Here is a 25818-nt window from a genome sequence, read left to right as displayed (position 1 = left end):
GATCCCCAACCGCTCTCGCCACTAACCATCCTGGAATAGACATGTTATTTATACATGTCTTAGAAGCACCAAAGTAATAATCTTAATAATTCTGAAAACAAAAGGCACCATTTTACATTCTGTAAGAAATGGAAGAACTATGTATAAGGTCTGGAACATTTTGTCACTAATGTATATCCGTTCTGTACTTTCAAAGTGTATTTGGAGGAAGCAGTTTCTAAAATGTCTCACGATTAATACTGTTATAGCCCTTCAGAGTTGCTACTAGATAGCTTTCTTTGAAATGTTACTGTGAGCAGAGCAACATCTGGGTAGAATAGAATTTTGATGAGGTTGATGGATTTACAATGTTGGAATAGCAGCCAAATGATGGTAATTGCAGTAAAAAGAAATTCTCCAAAAGATTTTGGTTGGTTTATCTTGTGTAACATCAGCACAGTAACATACACCACAGTAGTAATGTTCAAATTCATTTTTATTTTTAGATCTATGTCAGAACAGGTATCTGCCATGGAGGTGAACCACTGTGTGATAATGTGAACACTCAACGAGTACCTTGCTCCAATCCCAGGTAAAAAAATAACTTATTCTTAAATCTATGTATATTAGGAACCTAAGATTTCATGTGCCTGCTTTCTTGCTGTACATTCCCACTTAATGCACCAAGGCTAAACTGTGTATCCCTGGTGTCTGCTGGCAAAATGTTCCACTGTTTCCTTCGGAATCCTAAAGGCACTTAGCATCACTGTAATGTGGGACCTTGTGACACAGACAATTTAAAGATGGTGGCCCCAGCCCAGCCTTTTCTCTTCTGCAAAAGACTAATTTCCGATGGTAGTTGCAAGCATTTCAGTTTTCTCAAAACTCCTGCCTCGTGCACTGCATTCTTTTAGAATCTAACCCCGAGATTCATCATTCCGCTATAAATATAGCAGAATGATGGCCCGCGGGGGGTGAAAGTATGCAGTTGCAGTAGTGTGTTTTCGCCTGCCACAGTTGCGGCCAGGCCGCATGCTTTCGCCCCATAGCACCACAGAAAAAGGTGGTGGTATTTCCTGCGATACTGCCGGCAATAATATGGAAAACATTGCCCGCAGCACTGCCAGGCCATATCCCCACCCAAACCCAACCCACACTCCTCCCCTTCCCCTGATTTAAATTGTACTGCCGTGATAATGGCCCATCGCGTTTTGAAAAATGACCCCCTTAGTTTGTACCTGAGACAATTGAGGGTGACATGACTTGCCCAAGATCAAAATTATCATCAGCGGTATTTGAACCCTGACTCTCAACCAGCTGCTGTAACCACTAAGGTACCTCCTCCACATCAGCCTAGTATAAAACAATGTTGACGTTTCTGAATAAGGCTCCAAAAGCCAAAAATAGAAAGAGAGCTTTTATGAGTATGGACTTTAGACAAAAAAAAGAATCAGAAGTAATGAGCCCTCTGGAAAGAGTGGAAAATACCAACTGTACCTGAAGGTAAAAGGTAAATCTAAAATAAATGAAATGCTTTCCAGTTCATTTGACTGGTGCCTGTTCTATTTAAACTCATTCTCTTAATATTATCACAACTCTGCTTTATGCTGGTGACATCCAATGTAGAGAGAGGGGGAATATTGACTCAGCAATAACTAACAAATCCATTTTTTTGAAATATGCTTAAAAGTTTAAACTCGACACGTTTGTAATCTGAGCTGCCTCAGATTCCTAATTGTATCAAATTATTTGCATGGTACTTTGTCAGATTTTCACACACTTTACTAACATCCCATAAAGAATAGTGGGGTCTATCATAAATGTGATTTATAAAAAGTTTGGATTTTTATGCCACAGGCACAATTTAGAAATAAAAAGCTTTATAAATCAAGCTTTGGTTAGGTAGGTTAATTTAATAAATAAATTTGCTAGTTTAAATTTGTAGAATTCAGTAACTCAATATACAATCCTTTAACTCTTAACATTTTGTGTGGTTTTTTGTTTTGTTTTTTTTTTTACAAAATTTCTACTAAAATCTTTTCTCTTCCCCATGCCTAAGCTATTCTCTCTCTTAGAACAAGCAGGATGGTAGTCCTCACACATGGGTGATATCATTGGATGGAGCCCGGCGTGGAAAACTTATGACAAAGTTTCTGAAAGTTTGACTAGGCACACTGAACTTGCCCAGCATGCCCAATACTACGTGTCCACACGGGGTCCCTGTTCAGTCTCTCCCCCCCCCCCCCCCCCCCCCCCCCGCCCCACGAAGCTTTCACCTCAAGGTGACGTGAGCTTTTGAAACTTACCTTGGGAAAACTTTTCCACCGATAATTTTTGTGTTTTTTCCATGTTTTCTTCGATGTGGGTCCCTCTTTGGTTCCCTTTAGCCTCTTGGTTAGATTTTTTGGCAGTTCAGTAAGTTTATTTTCACTTCCGTTCCTTCCGTGGCGGTGGTGCCTCGGTGCTTGCTGGCATCAGTCACCTGCCATCATCGCCTGTTGTTTTTTCCCTCTGTGTTTGTATCAGCATGGTCTCCTCCAGTTTGCACTGGTGCTCCCTGTGCCTGAGGACAATGTCCATCATGGACCCACACGATGTGTGTATCCTCTGACTTGGAGCATCGTATGACGTCCGGGGTTGCCGCTTGTGCGACCAGATGACCCTAAAGGGGCGTCACGCTCAACTCCACAATATGGAGAAGTTCTTCGGGTTGAAAGTTTGATTTATCAACATTGGTGGCATCGACACCGAAGGACCTTGGAGCCACACCGATGGACACCAAGCCATCAACATCAGCAGGGCTGTCGGTCCCATCAATGTCGCCGGTGGATACGGGTGCCGGGGACTGGCCCATTTCAGTCTCTTCCAGGTCAAGGACATCGGGTTCATCAACTTCGGCACTGGAGAAAGACCTGGCCGGTGGAAGAGGATGCAAGGCACAAGATGCTGGAGATCCTCCAGTTTGTGGAGGATCCAAAAGAGATTGTGACGGTCCTGGTGCATGAGATATTTAAGGAGAGGCTGCTGAAGATCTGGGAGCACCCCCTCACAGTACCTCCAGTAAATAGGAAGGTGGATGGAGTTTAGCTCGTCCAACAGGCTACCGGATTCGAAAAGTGTCAGCTGTCACACCACTCAGTAGTGGTCAAATCCGCTCTGACACATGCCTCTGCTGCCCCAGGAAAGGCTCATAGAGCGATGGACGCTCTTGGTTTGAAGGTATTTCAGGGGACCATGCTCATTGCCTGCATCGCCTCCTACCAGCTCTACATGATCCAATACTCGCGCAACCTCTGGAAGCAGGTGCAGGAGGCGGCCAATCAGCTGCCTCAGCAGCGGCAAGATACCTTCTTATCGCTGGTGTATCAGGGCTTGAAGAGTGGAAAACATGAGGTTCGATCAACCTACGATGTTTTTGAGACGGTAGTAAGAGTCTCTGCAGGGGGAATCTGCTCCCACAGAATGGCATGGCTGTGGGCCTCGGATTTCCGACCGGAGGTGCAGGAAAGACTTGCTGACCTGCCTTGTACAGGAGAGAATCTCTTTGGAGATAAGATGAGGGACACAGTAGCCCAGTTGCAGGATCACCATGAAGACCCTCCAGCATTTCTCCGCCAGCAGACCCATCCTCCTCAGCCAGGAGATCTACAAGGCAAGGTCAGAGGAGGCCTTTCTACCGCCAGAGGAAGTACTATTCTCCGGCCTCTTGCTCCCATTCACAGAGGGTGAGCTCTCGCAGCCATCTCAGGCAGCACCAAGCACATCCTGGGACGTGGTTTTGACTGAATCGTAGGGAGCATGAGCTAGCCGCTTATACCCGAGGTGCTTGCCCCCTCCTCCCCCCCCCCCCCCCCCCCCCCCCAGTTGGGTTCAGGCTATGGTTCTTCGCAAATCGGTTTCCCAGTATAACATTGGACCAGTGGGTTCTGTCCATCATCTCTCAAGGGTACCAATTGAAACTACTAGGTGTCCTGCCAAATTCTCCGTGCCCATTTTAGGGGCCAATAGTGCATCAGGAGGTACTGTTAAGGGAGCTCTCCGCCCTCTTAATGGCCAGAGAATTTGAACCTGTCCCACCAAGTCAAAGAGGGCAGGGATTCTACTCCTGGTACTTCCTGATTCCAAAGAGAACAGAGGGACTCCGTTCCATCGTAGACCTGAGAGCCTTGAGCAAGTTTCTCAAAAAAGAAAAGTTCAAGATGGTTGCCCTGGGCACCCTGATTCCCCTCCTGCTAAAAGGAGACTGGCAGTGGTACCTTGATTTAAAGGAGACTTACCCGCACATCGAGATCTTCCCAAGTCTCAGGACGTATCTCCGATTTGTAGTGGGAAAACAGCACTTCCAGTACAGAATGTTGTTTGTACTAGCATTGTCCCCATGTGTCTTTACAAAATGTCTGGCTGTGGTGGGGGCACACCTCTGCAGGCTGGGAGTGCATGGTTTCCCTTACTTGAATGACTGGCAGGTCAAGAGCGCCTCTCAAGCAGGGGCAGATCAGTCCATGCGCTTGGCCATCCAGATGCTGGAGTCACTAGGATTCATCATCAACTACTCAGTCCCATCTCGGCCCATCAACTCTATGGGATTTCATAGGAACCCTGCTAGACATAAGTTAGGCAAAAGCCTTTCTGCCACAATCCAGGGCAGTCACTCTGGAATCCAAAGTGGTCATGATTCAACAGAGCCAGCATGTGTCAGCTCGGCACATGTTGAGGCTGTTGGGCCACATGGCCGCAACCATCCATGTTACTCCCTTGGTACGCATGCGCAGAATCCAATGGACCCTGAGGTCACAGTGGCGCCAGGCCACCCAGAACCTTCAGGCCTGCATCCAAATCTCTGTCTTTCCGGGACTCTTTGTCCTGGTGGTGAGTTCTCTCAAATTTGGAACTGGGAATATCTTTCCAAACTCCTCCTACACAAATTGTCCTAACTAAGGATGTGTTATCTTAAGGTGGAGAGCTCATGTAGAGGGCCTCTTTACCCAGGGCCTGTGAAATCAACTTCCTGGAGCTTCGGGCGATCAGGTATGCTCTGTGGGCTTTCAGAGAGCAGCTGTCCAACAAAATTGTCCTGATCCAAACAGACAACCAAGTAATGATGTGGTATGTCAACAAGTAGGGAGGCACAGGATCATATCTCCTGTGTCAGGAAGCAGTCCAGATCTGGTCCTGGGCCCTGTCTCATGGGATGGTACTCAGGGCCATGTATCTGGCCAGAATGGAGAACATGATAGACAGACCAAGTCGGGCCTTCAAACCCCACAAGTGGTCGCTGAATCAGGGGTAGCGAATCGAATCTTCCACCTTTGGGGAAACCCAGACATGGACTTGTTCACATCCCCCTGCAACAAAAAGGTGACTCAGTTCTGTTCCCTGTACAGGTCAGACTGCGAGCCAGCCTTGAACACCTTTGCTGATTGGGTCAAGGGTCTTCTGTACACATATCCTCCAATTCCTCTGGTGACAGACAGAGGACCAAGGGACTATGATCCTCATAGCCCCTCATTGGGCAAGACAGATCTGATTTCTGCTCCTTCAGGAGTTGTCTATCCAGTGACCAATCAATCTGGAGACTTCCCCAGATATCATTGCACAAGATCAGGGCAGGCTGCGGCATCCCAACCTCCAGGCAGTGTCACTCACAGCCTGGATGCTGAGAGGCTGACCCTGCAGCCACTTGATCTTTCAGAAGATGTGTCTCTGGTCCTACTGGCTTCTAGAACACTTTCATCTAGAAAGTCCTACGGACTGAAGTGGAGGAGGTTTTCCGTATGGTGTGAGCAGAAAGCCCTAAATCCGTTCTCCTGCCCCAAACAAAATCTGCTTGATTATCTTCTACACCTATCAAAAGCTGGCTTGAAGACCATCTCCGTTAGAGTTCATCTAAGTGCAATTGGCGCATACTACCAAGGTGTAGATGGTACGCCCATCTCTATACAGCCTGTAGTTATACGCTTTATGCTGGGCCTGCTTCAGTTGAAGCCTCCTCTAAGGCCTCCTGCTGTGTCTTGGGGCCTCAATGTGGTGCTAGCTCAGCTGATGAAAGCTCCCTTTGAGCTGCTGCGCTCCTGTGACCTGAAGTACCTGACTTGGAAGGTCATATTTTGTTGGCAGTCACTTCAGCGTGCAGTGTTAGCAAGCTCCAGGCCTTAGTGACGTCCACCATATACCATGTTTTATCATGACAGGATGGTCTTGGGTATGCATCCTAAGTTCCTGTTTAAGGTGGTGATGGATTTCAATCTTAACCAGTCAATCGTCCTGCCAGCATTCTTTCCCAAACCCCATTTGCACCAAGGTGAATAAGTACTGTACAATCTAGCCTTCTATCTGGAGCGGACAGACACCCATAGACAATCCACCCAACATTTCATTTCTTTTGACAGAAATAGATTGGGAGTTGCTGTTGCCAAACAAACACTATCTAGTTAGCTAGCAGATTGCATCTCCTTCTGTGATGCCCAGGTGGGACTGCATCTTGGGGGTCTTATCAAGGCTCATTCTGTCAGAGCCATGGCAACGGTGGTGGCCCACTTGTAAGCAGTTTCCATGGAGGAGATCTGCAAGGCTGTAGTTCTTTACACACATTTGCATCTCACTACTGTCTGGTTAGGGATGGCCAAGGTGGCCAGTCTGTCCTTTGGAATCTCTTTGAGGTGTAGAACCCAACTTTCCCTGCCTAAGGCCCATTGTTTGGGTTCAGGCTGCCTCCCCCTCTGTTGCCAACAGCACTGTGGTTGTTGTGCCCATTGGCACCTTGTTGGTCCCCTTTTGGTTGGGGAGCAGCCTGTAGCTAGGGATTCACCCATGTGTGAGGACTACCATCCTGCTTATCCTAGGAGAAAGCAGAGTTGCTTACCTGTAACAGGTGTTCTCCTAGGACAGCAGGACGTTACTCCTCATGAAACCCGCCCACCACCCCACAGAGTTGGGTTTCTCCTATTTTTGTTTTAATTTTATTGTAATTCTATGTTACAAGACTGAAGAGGGACCCCTGTGTGGATGCATGACATAGGGCATGCTCAGTGTGCCTAGTCAAGTTTCAGAAACGTTGACATAAGTTTTCTGTGCCGGGCTCCATCCAATGATGTCACCCATGTGTGAGGACTAACATCCAGTTGTCCTAGGAGAACACCTGTTACAGGTAAGCAATTCTGCTTTCTCCTTCTCCTCTCGTCTATAATGTATTCACCCTTTCTACACTACTGCTGTCTGATACTCTTCTCCTTCTTTACCATTTCACCTCCTGATGCGTGTCTTCATAACCTTGGAGGTACACTTTTCAGCAATAATTATTTGTTTATGCATGTTGACATGATCTGAGAGACAGAAATCTGACTGTCACACTTGCTGAGTTGTCATGGTCTCCTTCTCTGTACTCCTGGGGGAATTCTGCGCACAAAAACTGAAAATTCTGCAAAATTCTGCAAACTTTATATTGGTCAAAATAACACAATTTACATGGCAGTCTTCAAGTAACTACATTTGAAATTATTACAGAAAAAAGTTGTTGCTTAAAGTTGCAGAATTTCCCTAGAAATTCACTGTAAGAGTGTCCCTTCCACTCGCTCTCCCTACTCCCCTGGCCAGTTTGCCCTCTCAGGCCCCAACTCCTCCACCTGCCAATATTTATTTATTTATTTATTTTTAGTTTTTTTTATACCGATTTTCCTGCATAAAATGCATATCAAACCGGTTTACAATGAAACAGAATAAGCAGGAAGTAAAAATCTCTCCCCTTCACCTCTAGGCTCAACCCCTTCCACTCTATTGCCAGTCCCAGAGTTTGACCCTGTTCTCAGTACTGCCCCTCACACAGGCTCCCTCTGTCCCTCCCTCTCTCACACGCATGCGCCCTCTCTCTAATACACATACACACACCCCTCATACAGGCTCCCTTACATACACAATCCCTTCACACAGGCTAGGTCCCTCACATACACACAATCCCTTTTTCATACACATGAGCTCCCAATCTCTCACACACATACACACTCCTTCACAATCTCCTCATATAGGCTCCCTCTCTCTGAAACCCACAAGCATCCCTCCCACTCCCCCTCTTAAGAACATAAGAACATCCCATACTGGGCCAGACCAAGGGTCCATCAAGCCCAGCATCCTGTTTCCGACAGTGGCCAATCCAGGCCATAAGAACCTGGCAAGTACCCAAAAACTAAGCCTCTTACCAACCAAGCTGTCTCTCACCCTCCCCCACACCCCTTGTTCTCTCTGCTGGCATCCCCTTCCCCTCATATAGAGTCAGTCTCTCCCCCTCTCTCTCTCTCTCTCCCTCTCCCTCCCATGCTCTGTCACCCTCCCCTCTCTCACCGGCATGCCGCGGAACGCACTCCGCAGCAAAGATGAAGGCCCGGGCACGCTGTTCGCAGCACACGGGGGCCTTCCCTTTTCACCGCGAACGGCGCACCGGGCCTTCATCTTCGCCGCGAACAGAGCGCGTCCTGTGTGCCACGGGACCCGCTCCGTTTGCGGCATGCCAGGGTCTCCTTTGCTATTTTCTGCTGTGCTGCGATGCCCCCACTCTCGCGATGGCCGCTGTCCGTGTGCATCCTCTTCTGGCAAGGGAGGAAATCGGCGAGGCGACGGTGGAATTCTGCGCAAATTCCGCAGTAGTGCAGAATTCCCCCAGGAGTAGAACTTCTCTGTTCTAGATATCCTCTTATTTTTAGTTTCTCTTCCATAACTTCAGATGTATCTGGCAATCTCATCACAACTGGCCTGGTGGAGTATGTTGTAGGTAAAATATCATTCCACTGTTTGATATGTGGCATTAATTAGTACGTTGTCTTTAAAATAGTCCCTCAAAAGGAAGATGCCAACTCTGAATATTTTCTGGTGCTGTTTTAAACTAGGCTGTTTGGGACCCAAAAAGTGATTCACCTCTTGAATGTGTGCCAAACATTTTATATGCTCATTTGATTGACTAACTGACTCTTCCTTCTCCAAGATACTAGATTCCACCAGTTTACTGACTTTCTGGCTTATCATTTATAACAGATATTTTTCAAAATTTTCCAGTGACCTAGAATACTCACAGAAACTCATGCTTCGTCTGTAGTTGCTGGCATCTCCTAGTCCATTATTCCCACTTTCGTTAAGGAGGTAAATTCTATAGTAAGGCACCTGTAATTTACTGTTGTCCTTCACATGGTTTCCTGTTAATTGATTCTGGTCCTCTTTAACTATAAAACTAGCAATCATGTAGGAAACCAACTGAGAATAAAATTTGTGAAAGCAATAACTTAATTTATTCCATTCTTATTGGATTTTCATATTGTATAGTGATTCATCATGTTTTAATGTTTATTTTGTTTGGATTTTTATTTCTCTATTTCATTTTGGCAAATGCACTGTTCAGTTTTGAATTCACTTTTCTTGTTGGTTTTTATGCATTGCTTGTTATATTTTGAAATGCTAATAAAAATATTGAATACGCAAATTAGTGTAGGCAAGACTCTGAAAGATGAGTGGTGTAAATCTCCAGTAAGACTTAAAAAGGTGCTTACACTTATTCTAGGGAAAAACCTTCTGTTCCCTTGGCACCATACCCATCAGCACCAACTTGGCAAACTGATTAACTGTTCCAGTTTTTACATATATTTATTTGGATCAAACACTGGTGCCATAGACCCACAGCTGAAGAAGGCTTTACTGAATAGGACTTATTGTTTGTGGATCTGTGACTCAGAGCATACCCATTTGACCTCTCAAGGGGAGGAGTCCTGGTGAAATGTATTTAAATCTTTGTGATTGGGTTATGCCTATTCCTTGTAAGTGTTCGGCCTGTGTGTATTTTCTCCGTAACTGTTCATATAGCTAGCATCCCAGGACTGCTTGAGGTGTGATTACATTACATTATGAATTCGAAGGCTCAGTTATTGAAGCTAGGAGATTGACCCCCTGGCTAGTAACACAGTCAGTATTTATTAGCAAAAGTAAACTTCATATTGGGAAATCGGAGGAAAGAAATAGTTTCACCTTGTCTATGAAGGCCACAAATGTATAAAATTTAAAAATGGATATTTTTTTTTTAATGATGATCATGAAAATCAAGTAATTTAGACCAGGTCTCTCCAAACCTGTCTTGATGATACCAGAACCAGTTGGTTTTTCAGAATCTCCACCGTGAATATGCATGAGATAAATTCACATACATTGGAGATCCAGTTCAGGCAAATTTTATCTCATGCATATTCACTGTGGATAATCTAAACCCTGACTGGTTTTGGGGACAGCAGGACAGGTTCAGGAAGCCCTGACTTAGTCTTAAACACAGTTTATTTCATTAATGTGCATATATATGCTGAACTCTCCAGTGTCTAATGCATGTTCTTAATTCCATAGATGGAATGAATGGCTGATGTATGATATGTACATTCCTGATCTCCCACGTGCCGCTCGCCTTTGTCTTTCTATCTGCTCTGTTAAAGGCAGGAAGGGGGCTAAAGAGGTAACGTATTGTAGACAGCTGGTTAATGTAATGCCACTGAAACTTTGGCTGAACTGTGGGTGCTAGGGAGCGCTGGTGCTGGAGACCACCAGTAATGTGAAATAAGATGTTTCTGACTATTGTTTCAACAATTCCTAAAGTTTCTCTACAAGTGGATTGCAGTCAACGCCTCTGAGCACTAGCTATATAGTCTCAATGGAGAGCTCTATATTTTTATGTATACCATTGTATTCAGCAGTCAGAATTCAGCAGATATGTCTCACATGTGGGTAAACCAGTTGGAACTTGATGTTGTATTGCAATGCAATGACCGTGCTTAGTTAGATCATATGTGACATTATAGATGATCAATCTATCTCTCTCGCTCTCTCTCTCTCATTTTTTTTGTAAAGGCCCATTATTTAATGCTTTCAGGGTATAATAGCATCCTGCATCATATTAATGTACAGATTAGACTAATGAGTGAGTATCTCTGATCTTTTTAAGGAGCACTGCCCCTTGGCTTGGGGAAATATAAACTTGTTTGATTATACAGACACCCTGGTTTCTGGGAAAATGGCTTTGAACTTATGGCCTGTACCTCATGGAATGGAAGATTTGTTAAATCCTATTGGAGTTACTGGGTCGAATCCAAACAAGGTAAGTTAGTAATGCTTTTCAGAATAGCAGCATACTTTATATTCCCTTCTTTATCCAAGTGTGTAAAATCAGTATTTCCAGCTTTACAGATCTATTTAGAGAACTGTTTTCAAACCTCAGGTACTGGCAGTACTGATTGTAGCATACCAGTAACTGGGTCGCAGCTCCATCGTGTGTGTCCTATGCTGGGTGTGTTGGGTTTTTTCATGCACTAAAGCTGGGCTTTTCCTATCCTGAAACCCCAATGATAGTGACAGTTTTGGGCAGATCTTGCTCCCCGTTGCGAACTTCTGTACACTGCTTCCTCCCTCTCCCCACTCCCCCCCCAGCAAGTCTTCACACTGTAGAAAGAGTGGGGACTAAGCCTGTGCCTACAAGCCCACCCCAGGAGCTAGGGGCCTGTGAGCAAGTCCTCAGGCTCCCAACATGTGAGGATTGTGTTAGCTGAAAGGAGGTTGTGTAGGGATGGGTATTGAAAGGTGGTGGCAGTAAGAGCGCCTGTAGAAGCAGCAGGACCCATGATCTTATGCTATTCTCGCAATATTTTTGAGACATGGGCATATGGGCTGCACATTTCTGTGAATTGGTCCGGTGGGAAAGGAGAGCAAGGAAGGCTATAAGCTGATGAGCAAGGGGTGGATCGGGAGGAGAGGGGAGGAAGGATGCTAGAATGAACCAGAAGAGAGTGATTGTGGTTGGGGAGAGAGTGAGAAAAGAGGGTATCTATGAGGAAGGGGGATTGAGCAATGGGGGCTGGGGAGAAGAGTGAGTGAGAGGTGGGGCTTGTGAGGTGAGAGAGAAAGCATGAACAAGACGAGAGAGGGGAAAAATGACAGAAGAGTAGACCTGATATTGGGAGCAGCACTTCTATCTTTTGATCAAGACTGAACAAGATCTGGAGCAATCAGATGTTTTCTTTTGTTACCATATTTAAAATGAATTCTGTATTTTAAAATGGTTTACAAGTAACCTCATTATCTAATTGAAATTACTTGACATGAAGTAGTTATAGCTAGTAAATATTGCCCTTCATTTTTATGGAGAGAAGTGATTTTCTTCTACTGGCTCCCAAAAATAAAAATTGTCTTTCAGTGGGTTTTGGGGGGGGGGGAGGGATTTGAAGACCATTGATTTAGAATGCAGGTGTGCTATGGTTGCTACTATCTAACTTGTCCAGAGCAGAGAGCAGCGCAGCATAGCTCACATTTCTTACTTGTCTTTCTAGGAAACTCCATGTTTAGAACTAGAATTTGATTGGTTTAGTAGTCCAGTGAAGTTTCCAGATATGTTAGTGGTTGAGGAACATGCTAATTGGACTATCTCTCGAGAGCTGGGCTTCAACTACAGCCATGCAGGACTGGTAAGGACCATTTTTTTTTCTGACAGAGCTAAATACCAGCATGTTTTAAGCTACTTCAAACATCTAGAAATGAAAGATTTCGGAGCACCCACCCATCTTCCTGCATCTTCAGGCACAATAATGTGAATTAATGTTACTTAGCTCCACCTAATAGGAATACATATTTGATGATGGAAATTTATTGATTTCTTTTTTTCTTTTTTTTTAATATAAATTGAAAAAGTATGAACATTGTGACACTTAGAGCAGTGGTAGCCAACTCCGGGCCTCGAGAGCCACAAACAGGCCAGGTCTTCAGGATATTCACAATTAATATGCATGAGAGAGATCTACATGTACTGCCTCCATTGTGCACAAATCTATCTCTTACATATTCACTTTGGATATCCTGAAAACCTGGCCTGCTTGTGGCTCTCGAGGACAGGAGATGGCCACCCCTGACTTAAAGACTGATATTTAAAAAGAAAAAAAGCCTGAACCTCTAAAATTAGGAAGCTAAGTATCTTATTCACTGTTTTTTCCCATAGACACACAATGGTAGAAAAACCTTAATGAATCTGGCCCTAAGTTAGACTGAAAACAGGCTCCTAACCTATGACCCTACATTTTTAGCTGAAAATTAATCTAAATTTAGTATTGCTATTCATTTGCCCAGATTTAGAAGCATCATTTACCTAGCATTTTTCCCATAGAAACAGAATGGGAGAAAAGCCTTAGTAAATCAAGCCCTAAGTTAGGTAACTGGTGCCAGAAATCCCTAACTCCTTCCTTATAGCCACCTAAACCCTTTCAAAATGTATCTCTTATTCTTGCCCATCAGTATAAACTTGACTATGTTACTTTGGAGACACTTGAATAAAGGAAACGTCCACTAAAACAAAGTGTTTAAACTATTTGCAGCAAAATTAAAATGGGTAAATATGATGAGAAGTTTAGTATAGGAAATGCAAAGGAATTTCCACAGCTGTTTTAGCTTATAAATTATATTGCAATGGTTTGATTTGATTTTTGTCTATCCGCTTATCCTGGTAATTCCGCCCTGATGTGTAACTTGGAGCTTATTTATTCTATTTGTGTCTTATTTTTGTGACTGGGTAATGTATCGTGCACTCTTTGCACTTAAAAGATTTTTTTTAAGGTGATAGTATTCAGGATTTCCCTGGTTGATATAGTTTTGGAATTTGGGACTGCAGCAAATAGGCCTTCCTCTTCAGCCAGCCACACGAGTCCAGATGTCTGGTTAATGCTCACCAGTCAGCAGATATAGACACAGACTTACAGGATTGCTAATGTCACCCCATATAGGGTCCGATGCTGACTTCAGCCTGCCAGTATTCTCTGTCTCTAGCAGTTCCCTGTATGTACCCGGATCAGTTCAGTGGGTTGAGCCTCCTGTGCAGCAGATGGAGACAGAGAAAAACTCAAAGGGTATCCTATATCAGGACAGTGCTCACCCTGTGTCCCTTCAGTATTTCTCTGTCTCCAGCAGATGCAGATAGTAGAACCTGTGGGTTCCCTCTCTTGTAGCAGTTTTGGTTTGTGGACGTTCCTTCTTCCTCCTTTCTCTGCTTTTAAGGATCAAGCAAGTACTAGTTTAATTATCAATATTAAAAAAAAAAGTCAAGGTATTACTGGAGCAGTTTTGTTCTGCTTCTAGCTCTTGGTTGGGCCTAGGGGGGGACCTGTCCCCTTGATTGATTCAGCCTAGGGCCCTTTTTCCCAGTGACCGCTTGCCTGGCTTGGGGTGATACTGGTGGTGCAGTCCCTCCCCCCCCTTCAGACCCCTGAGATGTGTCATGCCTCGGGTCTCCTGGGTTCAGAGATGTTCATTCCTCTGCCCCTTTAAGCTGTTTAAAAAAAAAAAACAAAAAACAGCAGAAAGAGTATTTTATTCTCATTCAGTACATTGGACAAGGACTGGCAGCTCAGGGGACAGGAACGGTGAGCAGATTTTCTCTTCTCCCGCTCCCGGCAGCCAGGCACAAGAAGATTTAACTTTTTTCTCGGTAACTCCTCGCTTCCCCCCCCCCCTCCCCCCTCCCGATGCCTCGGTCGCCATTTTGTGTGGCATGTGGAGAGCCGGCTTCCGAGCTGTCCCGCGAGGGGGGGCGTGCTCAAATTGTTTAATCGGCGGGGAAGGGCCCTCTTCAATGCTGATGAAATCAGCTGTTTCTCTTCCATCCGGCAAACGCTCTGCTAGGCAGGCCCTGTCCCTGAAAACCGCAGGAACGGCGGCCATTTTGCCTGCAGAGCTCCAGCCTATTTCTTTGCCAGATGGGGGAAGGGATTCTGTAAATGAGCAATCCCCACCAGATTTAAGCCTCGTGGACTCTCCAGATGTGATTCCTGATCCTCAGGATGATATTTCCCCTCCAATGCCAGGGAAAGCCCCCCCCCCCCCCCCCCCCCCCCCCCCCCAAATTCACAACTGATTTTGTACTTTTATTACATAAAGCATATGTCGCTAGTTTACTGCAGCAGAATGATCCTCCCAAGGAACCCCCTCCCCTGCAGGCTCCTTTAGGCCCTCCTCCTGCAAAGGTGCCTAGGTTGTCTCCTGACCCGGCACCTAAGCTTCCAGATTCCCAGGGGACCAATCGTGTTCGGACTATCCCAGGGGCGCAAAACTCGCCGGATCCCCCTACCCCTCCTCAGCTTCCGGACCCTAATCCTGATGCAGATTTTATATCTCTGAATCCCCCGGTCGAAGGTGACGACCCTCGTGTCCTGCGCTTATTCCAGCGGGAGGAGCTGGATCCGCTCATACCCTTTGTTCTAACTGAATTGGGCATCAATACCCCTCCAGAGGACGCCACGAGTACCCTGGTTTCCAGTAACGTCCTGGCAGGACTGAGAGCCCCTCCACGTACCTTCCCTTTCCATCCTATGTTAATGCAGTTACTGCTTCGAGAATGGGAAGCTCCGGAATCCGGGTTACAGGTGGGCAGGGCAATGGACAAGCTCTACCCCCTCCCGGACCAATGCCTCGAGATGCTCAAAGTCCCTAAGGTGGATGCTTCGGTGTCTGTTGTAACAAAGAGAACCACCATCCCGTGGTGGGAGCGAAGGCTTTGAAAGACCTTCAGGATCGGAAGTTGGAGGTACATCTCAAGAGGATTTTTGAAGTCCTAGCACTTGGTGTTCGGGCGACAGTCTGTAGCAGTCTCATGCAGCGGGCAAGCCTCAGGTGGGTTCAACAACTACTCAGAACCCAGGACCTCCCGTCTGCAGAGGCAGAACAGGCAGAGCAGCTGGAATTCGCGGTTGCATATGGGGCTGATGCCCTTTATGATCTTCTCAGGGTGCAGGCTAGAGCCATGGTTTCTGCGGTGTCGGCCAAACTCCTCCTCTGGCTGAGGAATTGGGTGGCAGACTCCTGTTCAACAAGCCGTGGGGGCCGTCCCAAAGACAGACTTCCACTAGATCGCAATCATAGTCTCATTCCTTTCGTGGACGACACTCATTCTGGGATGGCCATCCTCAAGAATCAGCCACAAAGTCCTCCCAATGAGATGCAGCCGGCCCATTCCTCCGTTCCCAACTTAGGTGGACGTCTGTCCCTTTTCACGATGAATGGGTCAAAATTACTTAGGATCCGTGGGTCCTCGAGGTAATCGAAAGAGGCTACGCTTTAGAATTTGCTCGGAATCTCCCAGACCGCTACTTAATCTCTCCCTGCGGAAGTCAGAAGCGTCCAGCGGTGTGCCAGACTCTAGACAGGCTTCAAAAGCTTGCTGCCATAGTCCTGGTCCCCCTGGAGGAACAAGGATCCGGCCAGTATTCCATCTACTTCGTCGTCCCCAAAAAGGACAGCTCTTTTCCACCAATTCTGGACCTCAACAAGGTGCTCAAGGTTCCCCATTTTCGGATGGAGACCCTGAGGGCAGTCATAGCGGCGGTTCGCTCAGGCGAATTCTTTGCCTCGCTTGACTTGACGGAGGCCTACCTTCACATCCCGATCCGCCAGGAACACCAGAGATATCTTTGTTTCAAAATCCTGGGACGGCACTACCAGTTCCGGGCGCTCCCATTCTGTCTCGCCACCGCTTCTCGCACATTCACCAGTTATGGTGGTAGTGGCATCCTTCCTCCGCCGGGAGGGAGTCCTAGTCCATCCTTACCTGGGCGACTGGCTCATTCAGGCAAAATCTGAGAAGCTCTGCGCAGTAGCTGTCAACAGGGTCTTGTCTCTCCTCACCTCCCTCAGGTGGATAGTCAATTTCTCCAAGAGCAACCTCAAGCCCTCTCAGGTCCTGGAATTCCTAGGAGCATGCTTCATCACCCGCGTGGACAGAGTGTTGCTGCCCGAGGCCCGGGCGCTCAAGCTCATGGATCAAGTACATCTCTCTCGGTGCCCACGGCCTGGGACTATCTCCAGGTTCTAGGCTCTATGGCTTCAACTATAGATTTGGTTCCTTGGGCTTTTGCACATATGCATCCTTTGCTTTGCTGTCCCGCTGGAAGCCGGTCTCGGAGGAGTTTCATACACCTCTACCGCTCTCCGACTCTACCATTGCCAGTATGCAGTGGTGGCTCTCTCTCGCTCACCTGTCGAAGGGGATGCCCCTGAAGATGCCTCAGTGGATTATTGAAACGACTGATGCCAGCCTCTCAGGCTGGGGAGCGGTGTATCAGAATCAGTCTACCCAGGGACAATGGTCCCTGGTCCAAGCCCGGTGGCACATCAATCATCTGGAGGCCCAAGAGGTACGTCTGGCGCTCAAGACTTTCCTGCCCTTGATCCATCGCAAAGCTGTGCGAGTCCTTTCCGACAACGCCACCACAGTAGCTTACATCAGTCGCCAGGGAGGCACCAGGAGTCGTCTGGTGTCCCTGAAAGCCAGCAAAGTGTTCTCTTGGGCAGAGCGCCATCTGGATCGATTGGCAGCCTCCCACGTTATGGGGAAGGAGAATATTCAGACCGACTTCCTAAGTTGTCAACACCTAGATCCAGGAGAGTGGGAGTTGTCCGAAGAGGCGATGGATCTTGTCATGCACAATTGGGGAGCCCCCCATTTAGACCTGATGGCCACCTTGAAGAATGTGAAGGCTCCCAGATTCTTCAGCCGCAGGCAGGAGCACTGCTCTGAAGGGGTGGATGCCCTAGTCCTACCCTGGCCTCGTGACATCCTCCTCTGTGTTCCCACCCTGGTCTCTGGTGGGAAAGGTACTCAGAAGAATAGAGCTTCACATGGGGCCGATCATTCTCGTAACGCCAGAATGGCCCTGGAGACCATGGTTCGCGGATCTGGTGAACCTCGCGACGGACGGTCCTCTTCATCTCGGTCACCTTCCAAACCTACTGCGGCAGGGTCCCGTATTTTTCGATCAGGCGGATCGCTTTTGTCTAGCGGCCTGGCTTTTGAGAGGCGCAGGCTGAGGAAGAAGGGTTATAAGGAGGAGGTTATTTCCACCTTGTTGCGGGCGCGTAAGACTTCAACATCTCTCGCTTACGTTTGGGTGTGGAGAGTGTTTGAGACGATGTGTGCTGACTCAGGAGACCTGGCGCACAAGGCCCCGGTGTCCCAGGTCCTATCTTTCCTACAGAAAGATAGGACCTGGGACACCGGGTCCTTGTGCACCGCAGGGAATTGTCTTTCAATTCCCTGCGGTTCATTTATCGGTTCTCGGTTCCCTCTTAGAGCGGGTCGACTGTTATGCCGTGGCGGCCCACCAGGATGTCGTGCGGTTCCTCAAGGGGGCTAAGCATTTGAACCCGCCTGTCCGGGCTACTTGTCCGTCGTGGAGCCTTAATCTGGTACTTCCAGTTCTCTGTGGGGCGCCTTTCGAACCCCTCAGGCGGGCCACGCTCAAAGACCTGACTCTTAAGACAGTTTTTCTGGTCTCTATTTGCTTGGCCAGGAGAGTGTCTGAGCTCCAAGCCTTGTCTTGTAGGGAACCATTTCTTCGTTTTTCTGATTCAGGTGTTTCCCTCAAGACAGTACCATCTTTTTTTTACCAAAGGTCGTGTCCTCCTTTCACTTAAATCAATCAGTGGAGTTACCTGCCCTTTCTCCAGAAGACATTGCGAGCACGCCTGGGGGAGACCTAAAGCACCTCGATGCGAAAAGTGTTACTGCAATACTTAGCAGCCACAAATGAGTTTCGGATCTCAGATCATCTCTTTGTCTTATGGAGCGGACCCAATAAAGGGAACACAAGGCTCCTAAGGCTACCATCGCTTGCTGGCTCAAGGAGGCGATTGCATCGGTGTATATCTGTCACAGTCGACCGGTTCCGGAGGACTTAAAGGCCCGTTCATTGCGTTAACAGGCTACCTCTTGGGCGGAGAGCCAGTTGGACTCCCCGCAAGAAATATGCAGAGCAGCTACTTGGAAATTTCTTCATACCTTTGCTCGGCATTATCGCCTTGATGTCCAGGTGCCAGTTTTTGATTCCTTCGGCAGACATGTGCTTCGAGCAGGACTATCTCGGTCCCACCCTACTTAGGGAAGCTTTGGTACATCCCACTGTCTGGACTGATCCGGGTACGTTCAGGGAAAAGAAAACTGGTTCTTACCTGCTAATTTTCGTTCCTGTAGTACCATGGATCAGTCCAGACACCCGCCCTGGCTGCATTCTATTTTTTTTTTTGTATATGAAATTTTTATTGATCACCTTAAACAGACAACATACCATAATAGCATAATGAGACCAATACCGTTTTCAAACAAACAGTCTCCTAGACCCCCTTCCCCTCCCCTCCCCACCCCTTCTCTATAGCCGCTCCAATACAGAATAATCTAAACATATCTCGTAGTACAAATCACCAAAGAGAAAAAACATGAACTAGAACAGTCAGTAATATCAAGTCCACCGGAGAGTAAATAAGGCGAACAGCCCCTGGAAAGTACGAGGTCCAGGCACTCAAAGCCAACCGGGCTCCAGTCCCCCGACACTCTAGGTAGATTGGTTTTGAATCCATTTTAGAAAAGGTTCCCAGATGCGCTGAAATTTAGCGACCTTGTCCCTGCGCAACGCAGTAAGGTGCTCCATACGATGACATATATGTAGTCTATGTATCACCACTGAGAGAGAAGGTAAAACAGGCTGCCTCCAGGCCTTGGCAATTTCGCAACGGGCTGCAATAAACACCTGAGAAATAAAGACTTGCCGAAATTTGTCCATATCCTCGCAAGGCAAATTCAGCAAGACCTGAAGAGGTCCCATGGGGATGTCCATGCCCAGCACAGCCCGCAACCATTCACCGACTGCATTCCAGAAGACAGTTACAATGGGGCAGGTCCACCAAATATGGAGATAGGAGCCCACCTGGCCACACCGTCTCCAACACTTATCAGAACGCTGTGGAAACATAACGTGCAACCGAGCTGGGGTCAAGTGCCATCTATACAATAGTTTATAACAATGTTCCTGTATGGCTGCAGAGATGGAACTTTTGGCTGTAGAATGAAAAACAACCTCCCAGTCATCATCTGAAACACTAACTCCCAACTCAGTCTCCCATGCTTTAAGGTGAGGGAAAGCAAAGGGGGACAATGCATTTAATAACCCATACAATTTAGAAATTACACCTCTTAGCTTATCAGCATTATCACAAAAGGTCTCAAACAAGGATTTAGTGGTACGTAACATCTGTGCAGCCCGAATCCTTTGTAGGAAGTGCCGAACCTGAGCCACTCCCAGAAAATCTCCCATTCCCCCTTGAAATTTGTGCAGAAACTCCTGTGCAGATAAAACCTCCCCACCTGTCCATAAATGACTGATAGTGACCACTCCCTGCTGTTGCCAGCTATGAAAAACTGGGGACCGGAAGCCCATCTGAAAATCAGTGTTATGGAACAAATGAGTCAACTGAAAATACCTATAGGGTCCGACAAGCTGGTTACGCCACTGAGCCCACACAGCAAGAGTGGTCCGTAACGCCCCAGGTAAGTAAACAAGAGGCCTGTATGTGTGTTTGGGCTGCCAGAACAGAGCTTGAATAGGCATGACAGCTATCATAGCTTGTTCTACCCGGACCCACTGCTTAACATCACGTTGTTGATAGGTGGCAATAATAGCTCGTAGTTGAGCTGCCCCATGATACCATGTCAAATTAGGGACTCCCCTCCCCCCACTTCTACGGGGAAGATAAAGGACAGCACGCGACACCCGGGGCGGTCTCCTCCTCCAGATATATCCGAAGAGCTTCCTTTGCCAAGTCGCTAGAACCGTTTTAGGTACTAATATGGGGAGAGTAGAAAACAGATATAGTAACCGGGGAAGCACATTCATTTTCAGAATGGCAATACGTCCCATCCAAGAGAAGGCTTCCCTGCCCCAACGATGTAGATCCCCTTCAATTTTCTGCCAAAGTTTGGTGTAATTAAGGCGAAATAAATCAGAGGTACGTGCTCCAATATGAACCCCCAAATATTTAATAAAATGAGTTGCCCATCGGAAGGGGAACACCGCCTTTATACGCTCAACTTCCAAAGGTGGCAGAGTAAGGTTCAAGAGCTCAGATTTATCGTGGTTGACCCTGAAACCCGCTACTCTCTGAAAAGCTTCCAGTTCACCCCTCACAGCTGTGAGAGAATCAAAGGGATTCGTCAGCGTAAAGAGGACATCGTCCGCAAAAAGCGACATTTTACAGTGAATGCCCTGTAACTCAACTCCCACCACCTGGGAGGAAGCTCGGACCTTCGAGGCCAGCGGCTCCAAAAAAAGGGCAAAAAGCATAGGAGACAGAGGGCATCCCTGCCGAGTACCCCTCTGAATAGGGAAACAAGGGCCATATCCACCATTCACCTTTACCCTAGCCTGTGGGGAGTCGTAGAGGGCCTGTACCCAGCACTGAAAATATGGACCAAAGCCCATTTTTTGCAGGACTTTAAATAAGAAGGGCCAATGAACCAGATCAAAGGCTTTTTCAGCATCAATGGCCAGGAGGACTGCTGGTATTTGTTTAACCTGTACCCAGTCAATCAGATCAATTACTTTGCGAATATTGTCACTGGCCATTCGATCTGGAATAAAGCCAACCTGGTCATTGTAAATTAAATTGGGTAATATAATCTTCAAGCGTTCCGCTAAGACCCGGGCCAGTATCTTAAGATCAAGGTTGATCAGAGAGATCGGGCGGTAAGAGCCGCAGAGGTCAGGGTCCCTCCCCGGCTTTGCGATGACCGTGATACCCGCTACATTAGAATGGGGAGCTAGCCGCGCTTCGCCCCGCAAAGAATTAAACATGTCAGTGAGGGGCTTGGCCAAGGTGTGCGTCAATTTTTTATAGTAACTCCCTGAGAGGCCATCAAGGCCTGGAGCCTTGCCCACCTTCAACAATTTAATAGCATATTGGACCTCAGCCGCAGTAATAGGTCCCTCTAGCCTCTCTTGCTGTTCGGGGGTCAGGGTCGGTAAAGCAACCGGAGTCAAATAACAGTCAATATCCTTGTCAGTTATAGCAGAATCTTTAGCATAAAGAGCCGCATAGAACTCCGTGAAGCAGTGACGAATATCGTCAGAAGTCGTGACCATCTCACCCATGGGGTCTTTAAGTTTAGCTATATTGTTTTGGGCAAGGACCACCTTTAGACGTCGGGCCAACATGCGGCCTGCCTTATCCCCTTCCTCGTAAAACTGCTGTTTGGTAATATTTAAAGCCAAATTAGTCGTGGCAAGATCTAGCGACTGAAGTTCCGACCGGGCTTTTTCTAGCTGATTATAGATTTTTTGGCTTTGCCTAACTTGATGCTGCCTAGATAATTGGGCAATAAGGTCGTGCAAGAGTGCTCTATGTTCCCCCTTCACCTTTTTACAATATGTCGCCTGCGAAATAAGCAGACCGCGAGCCACCGCCTTAGAACATTCCCATAGCAATGGTGGCGCACACTCTGGGTTGTCGTTATGCTGAAAATAAGCTAGCAGCTCTTGTCCCAATTTCGTCACAAAGATCTTATCTGCCAATAAAGTTTCATTTAACCTCCAAAATCTTTGTCCTGAAAGGGCCTTGGATAATGTAATTACCATAGTTACTGGGCCATGATCCGTCCAAGTGATGGGATCAATGTCCCCCCCAACCACTCTATTTTGTATCCTAGAGTCCACCAGAAAAAAATCAATCCGCGAATAGGATTGATGTGCGTGCGAGTAGAACGTATAAGCTCTTGTAATTGGAAACCTCTGTCGCCAGATATCTTTAAGATCCCACCGGGCCATTAAAGAGAGTAATGAGGACCTCGCTCCCCGGTAGATAAGTGAAGACTGCCCGGAGTTGTCCAAGGCGGGATTCAACGTGACATTAAAGTCCCCCCCTAATATCAATGGTCCTTCCGCATGCATAAGCAAGATATTGTCAAGTTTGCGGAAGAAGGTGCTCTGTCCCGTGTTAGGGGCATATACAGTGACCATAGTGAACACCTCGTCTCCGATGCGAAGTTTCACTATCACATATCTACCGTGAGGATCGGGCACAAATGCAAGAACCTCATGCGGGAGATCCCGGGCTAATAAGATTCCCACACCCGCAAATTTAGAATCTTTAGTACTTGCCGCTAGGTACCTATGTGGGAATTGCCGAAAGCGCAGTAAGTGTTCATATCGCTTACGGAGATGAGTCTCCTGTATAAACCCAACCGTAGCTTTATGGGTCTCCAACTCCCTCTCCAACAGGGCCCGTTTATGGTGATGATTAAGACCCTTGACATTAATGGAGACAAACCTCAACATCCCCGCCATAATCTATAGAGTAAGATGACCCCTGGCGAACTATGTACTCCCACAATTTTAAGCCGTGGACTGTTCATATAAACAAGATATTGTAACCAACCAGTTAGAGAAGAAACACCCCCCCAATCTCCCCCTCCCCTCCCACCTCCCCCCCACCATCCATCACAAGAGATGGTGAGAACCATGAACAGGAGGGCCTCCAAACCGGGCGTGAACAACCGCCATCAATACCCTCCCCCCCAGATTACATACATTTCAAGAAGATATCATAAACTAAGAACATGGCAATACAAACACACATGTACTCGCAGAAGAACTCTGAATCCTTAAAGCATAAATAGATATACAGAGATACAACTGAAACAGGTGACCATCAATGGTACCTAAACTGTAAATTAATCCAGGACGGAAACTGGAAACATTAGCAAGTCAACCTTGATCCGACAGGGCTGATCTCGATTCTTCTGAGTGCCTATGAAGGCGTTTACCACCTTTGCCCACCCTGTGCCACCTAGGTTGGTCAACCAATTTACGGGAGGCAGTCTTGGGCTGATTAGTGGCAATGGGGAGGCGAAAGCCTGCTTTCTCCAAGACCGCCACTGCGGCATGCAGGGTTTTAATCCTGTGCGTTGACCCTTTCACATCAAATTGGAGCCCGAACGGGAAAGTCCATTTATATCTGATATTTTCCTGGCGCAGAAAAGCGGTAACTTCCCGTAGTTCGAACCGCCGCCGTAGCGTGATGGAGGCTAGGTCCTGAAAAATGGAGATAGGGTGTCCTTCCCACATCCAGTTGTTCTGTTTCCTGGCCGCCTCCATGATCGCAGTTTTCTGGGTAAAACTGTGGAAGCACAACACCAAGTCCCTGGGTTTGGCATCAGACCTGGGTCCAAGTGCCCTATGTGCCCTTTCCAATTTGATAGCCGGCTGAGTCGAGGGGTCTGGATTAGGTATATTGCCCTCATTAAGAAGAAACTTGCAGATAAGCCCAGCGACCTCACCGGCGTTAGTGTAGGCTGCCGATTCAGGGACACCCCGGATCCTTAGATTGCAGCGGCGAGAGCGATTTTCAAGATCCTCTAGTTTATCTTGAAGGGAGGACAGCTCATCGCTCATGGCACCCTGTTGCTCATTTAAAGTATTTATAGCTGCCGCATGTCCCTCGGTCCGGACGTCAACCTCATCTACACGCTGTCCCAGCGCTGCGAAATCCTCCCGGAGGTCAGAGATAGAGGCGAGAAGGTCTTGTTTATAAGTCTTGAGATCCGCCCGAAATTCTATAAACCAGCCCCGAATCTCATCTCGCAGCTGAGTTAAACTCGCCGGGACCTCGATTTCTGCGACTGCCGCGCTTCCCGGGGGTACATCAGAATCTACTGCGGCACTCTCAAGCGCGGCCTGCTCCGGCCTAGCCTCGTGTACCTCCGACATTTCAGGCGGTAGTTTAGAAAAGGAAAACTGCTTCAGGTCAGTGGTTTTCCGCTTTCCTGCCATCATAGAGAGTACCCGCTCTAGTTAGGCTATATATCCTGCAATTTTCTGCGAGTAAAAAGTCCCTTTAGCAGCGCTTTTATAATCCGGGAGGGAGAGCTCAAATTTAAGCGGCCATCACCGTCTCCGGCAGAACAGCGCCCCCTGCATTCTATTTTTGACACGTCCGCTTGAAGTTTTTTCACTAACAGATTTTGAGAATATTTACTTCATATAAGAACCATAAGGCACTGGAAGTATCTACCAGGTAGATATATATCTAAGAGTGGTTCTTTGCATTGTTTGGATTTTCCAGTTACAGTTTGAATGTTACATGTTCTTGTTACTTGCTTGATCTTACTCTGGTTAACTTTACTTCTCTGCTTTGATAACGTTTATACTGAAGGGACACAGGGTGAGCACTGTCCTGATATAGGATACCCTTTGAGGTTTTTCTCTGTTTCCATCTGCTGGACAGGAAGCTCAACCCACTGTCTGGACTGATCCGTGATACTACAGGAACAAAAATTAGCAGGTAAGAACCAGTTTTCCTATAGTAGGTAAGCACCCCATGCTGAGTGGAGGCCTTGGTAGGTAGGTCAAGTGAAGATTTGAATTGAGGAAGCTCCTGAGGTGATAGTCTTGGACTCCCTTCATCGGTTAAGCATAGCCTGTAGTCCAAGGGGCTTCCATTTGCCCTGGAATAGGGCTTTACAGCTATAGCTGTGAAATTCTTCCCTTCCCCTTCCTTATCTGCAGGCTCTCCTCCATAAAAAACAAAAACAAAAAAAGTGAAGAAAATTTCTTCAGGATTTCCTTTTCCCTTTGTTATTCTTACCCCTAGCCTTAGCCTCTGGCTACCTGTGAGTCTTGACAAAGTTTATTGAAAGAAAAAAAAAAAGAGATCATTATGAGAAAGCATAGGTCAGGTCAGGTCACTTCAGGTTTCTAGGAGATGAGTGTCAGAGGTTATTTTTCCCTCGTGTTTAGTTTTTCGGGCAGCATGGCTGAGTGGAAAGAGGAGATGGAGTTTGTTTTAGCGGGATTATGAAGCACGAGAAAAGAACTCCCCTGTCCACTGTGTGTGGCTAGCAGCAGCAGGCTCCTGGAGGAGGAACTCTATGAAGGATGTTTGGATGGGAGAGGGAGAGTGGGCAGCATTCAGATTTGTCCAGTCCAGAAGGGTCAGCCAGTCAACCTGTTCCTGTTGGTGTGTTTGCTG

At 47.0% G+C, this 25818-nt stretch overlaps 1 protein-coding gene across 2 annotated transcripts in view; it reads left to right on the top strand.

Moving 5' to 3' along the window:
- PIK3CA (phosphatidylinositol-4,5-bisphosphate 3-kinase catalytic subunit alpha) overlaps positions 1-25818 on the top strand; it is a 191038-nt gene that overhangs the window by 46815 nt on the left and 118405 nt on the right. For both annotated transcript variants that reach the window (XR_003858598.1, XM_029615553.1), the window contains exons 6-9: positions 486-571; positions 10348-10453; positions 10940-11092; positions 12318-12452. Coding sequence is in view for 1 of the 2 variants with exons in the window: in XM_029615553.1 (XP_029471413.1) it covers positions 486-571; positions 10348-10453; positions 10940-11092; positions 12318-12452 (480 nt within the window). In the remaining variant the exon portion in view is untranslated. The remainder of the gene's footprint in view (positions 1-485; positions 572-10347; positions 10454-10939; positions 11093-12317; positions 12453-25818) is intronic.

This window comes from Rhinatrema bivittatum, chromosome 9 (assembly GCF_901001135.1).
Source record: "Rhinatrema bivittatum chromosome 9, aRhiBiv1.1, whole genome shotgun sequence".
Classification (NCBI taxonomy): domain Eukaryota; kingdom Metazoa; phylum Chordata; class Amphibia; order Gymnophiona; family Rhinatrematidae; genus Rhinatrema; species Rhinatrema bivittatum.
Note: the sequence above shows the minus strand (reverse complement) of the source record. Positions and strands in the feature narration are given on the sequence as shown.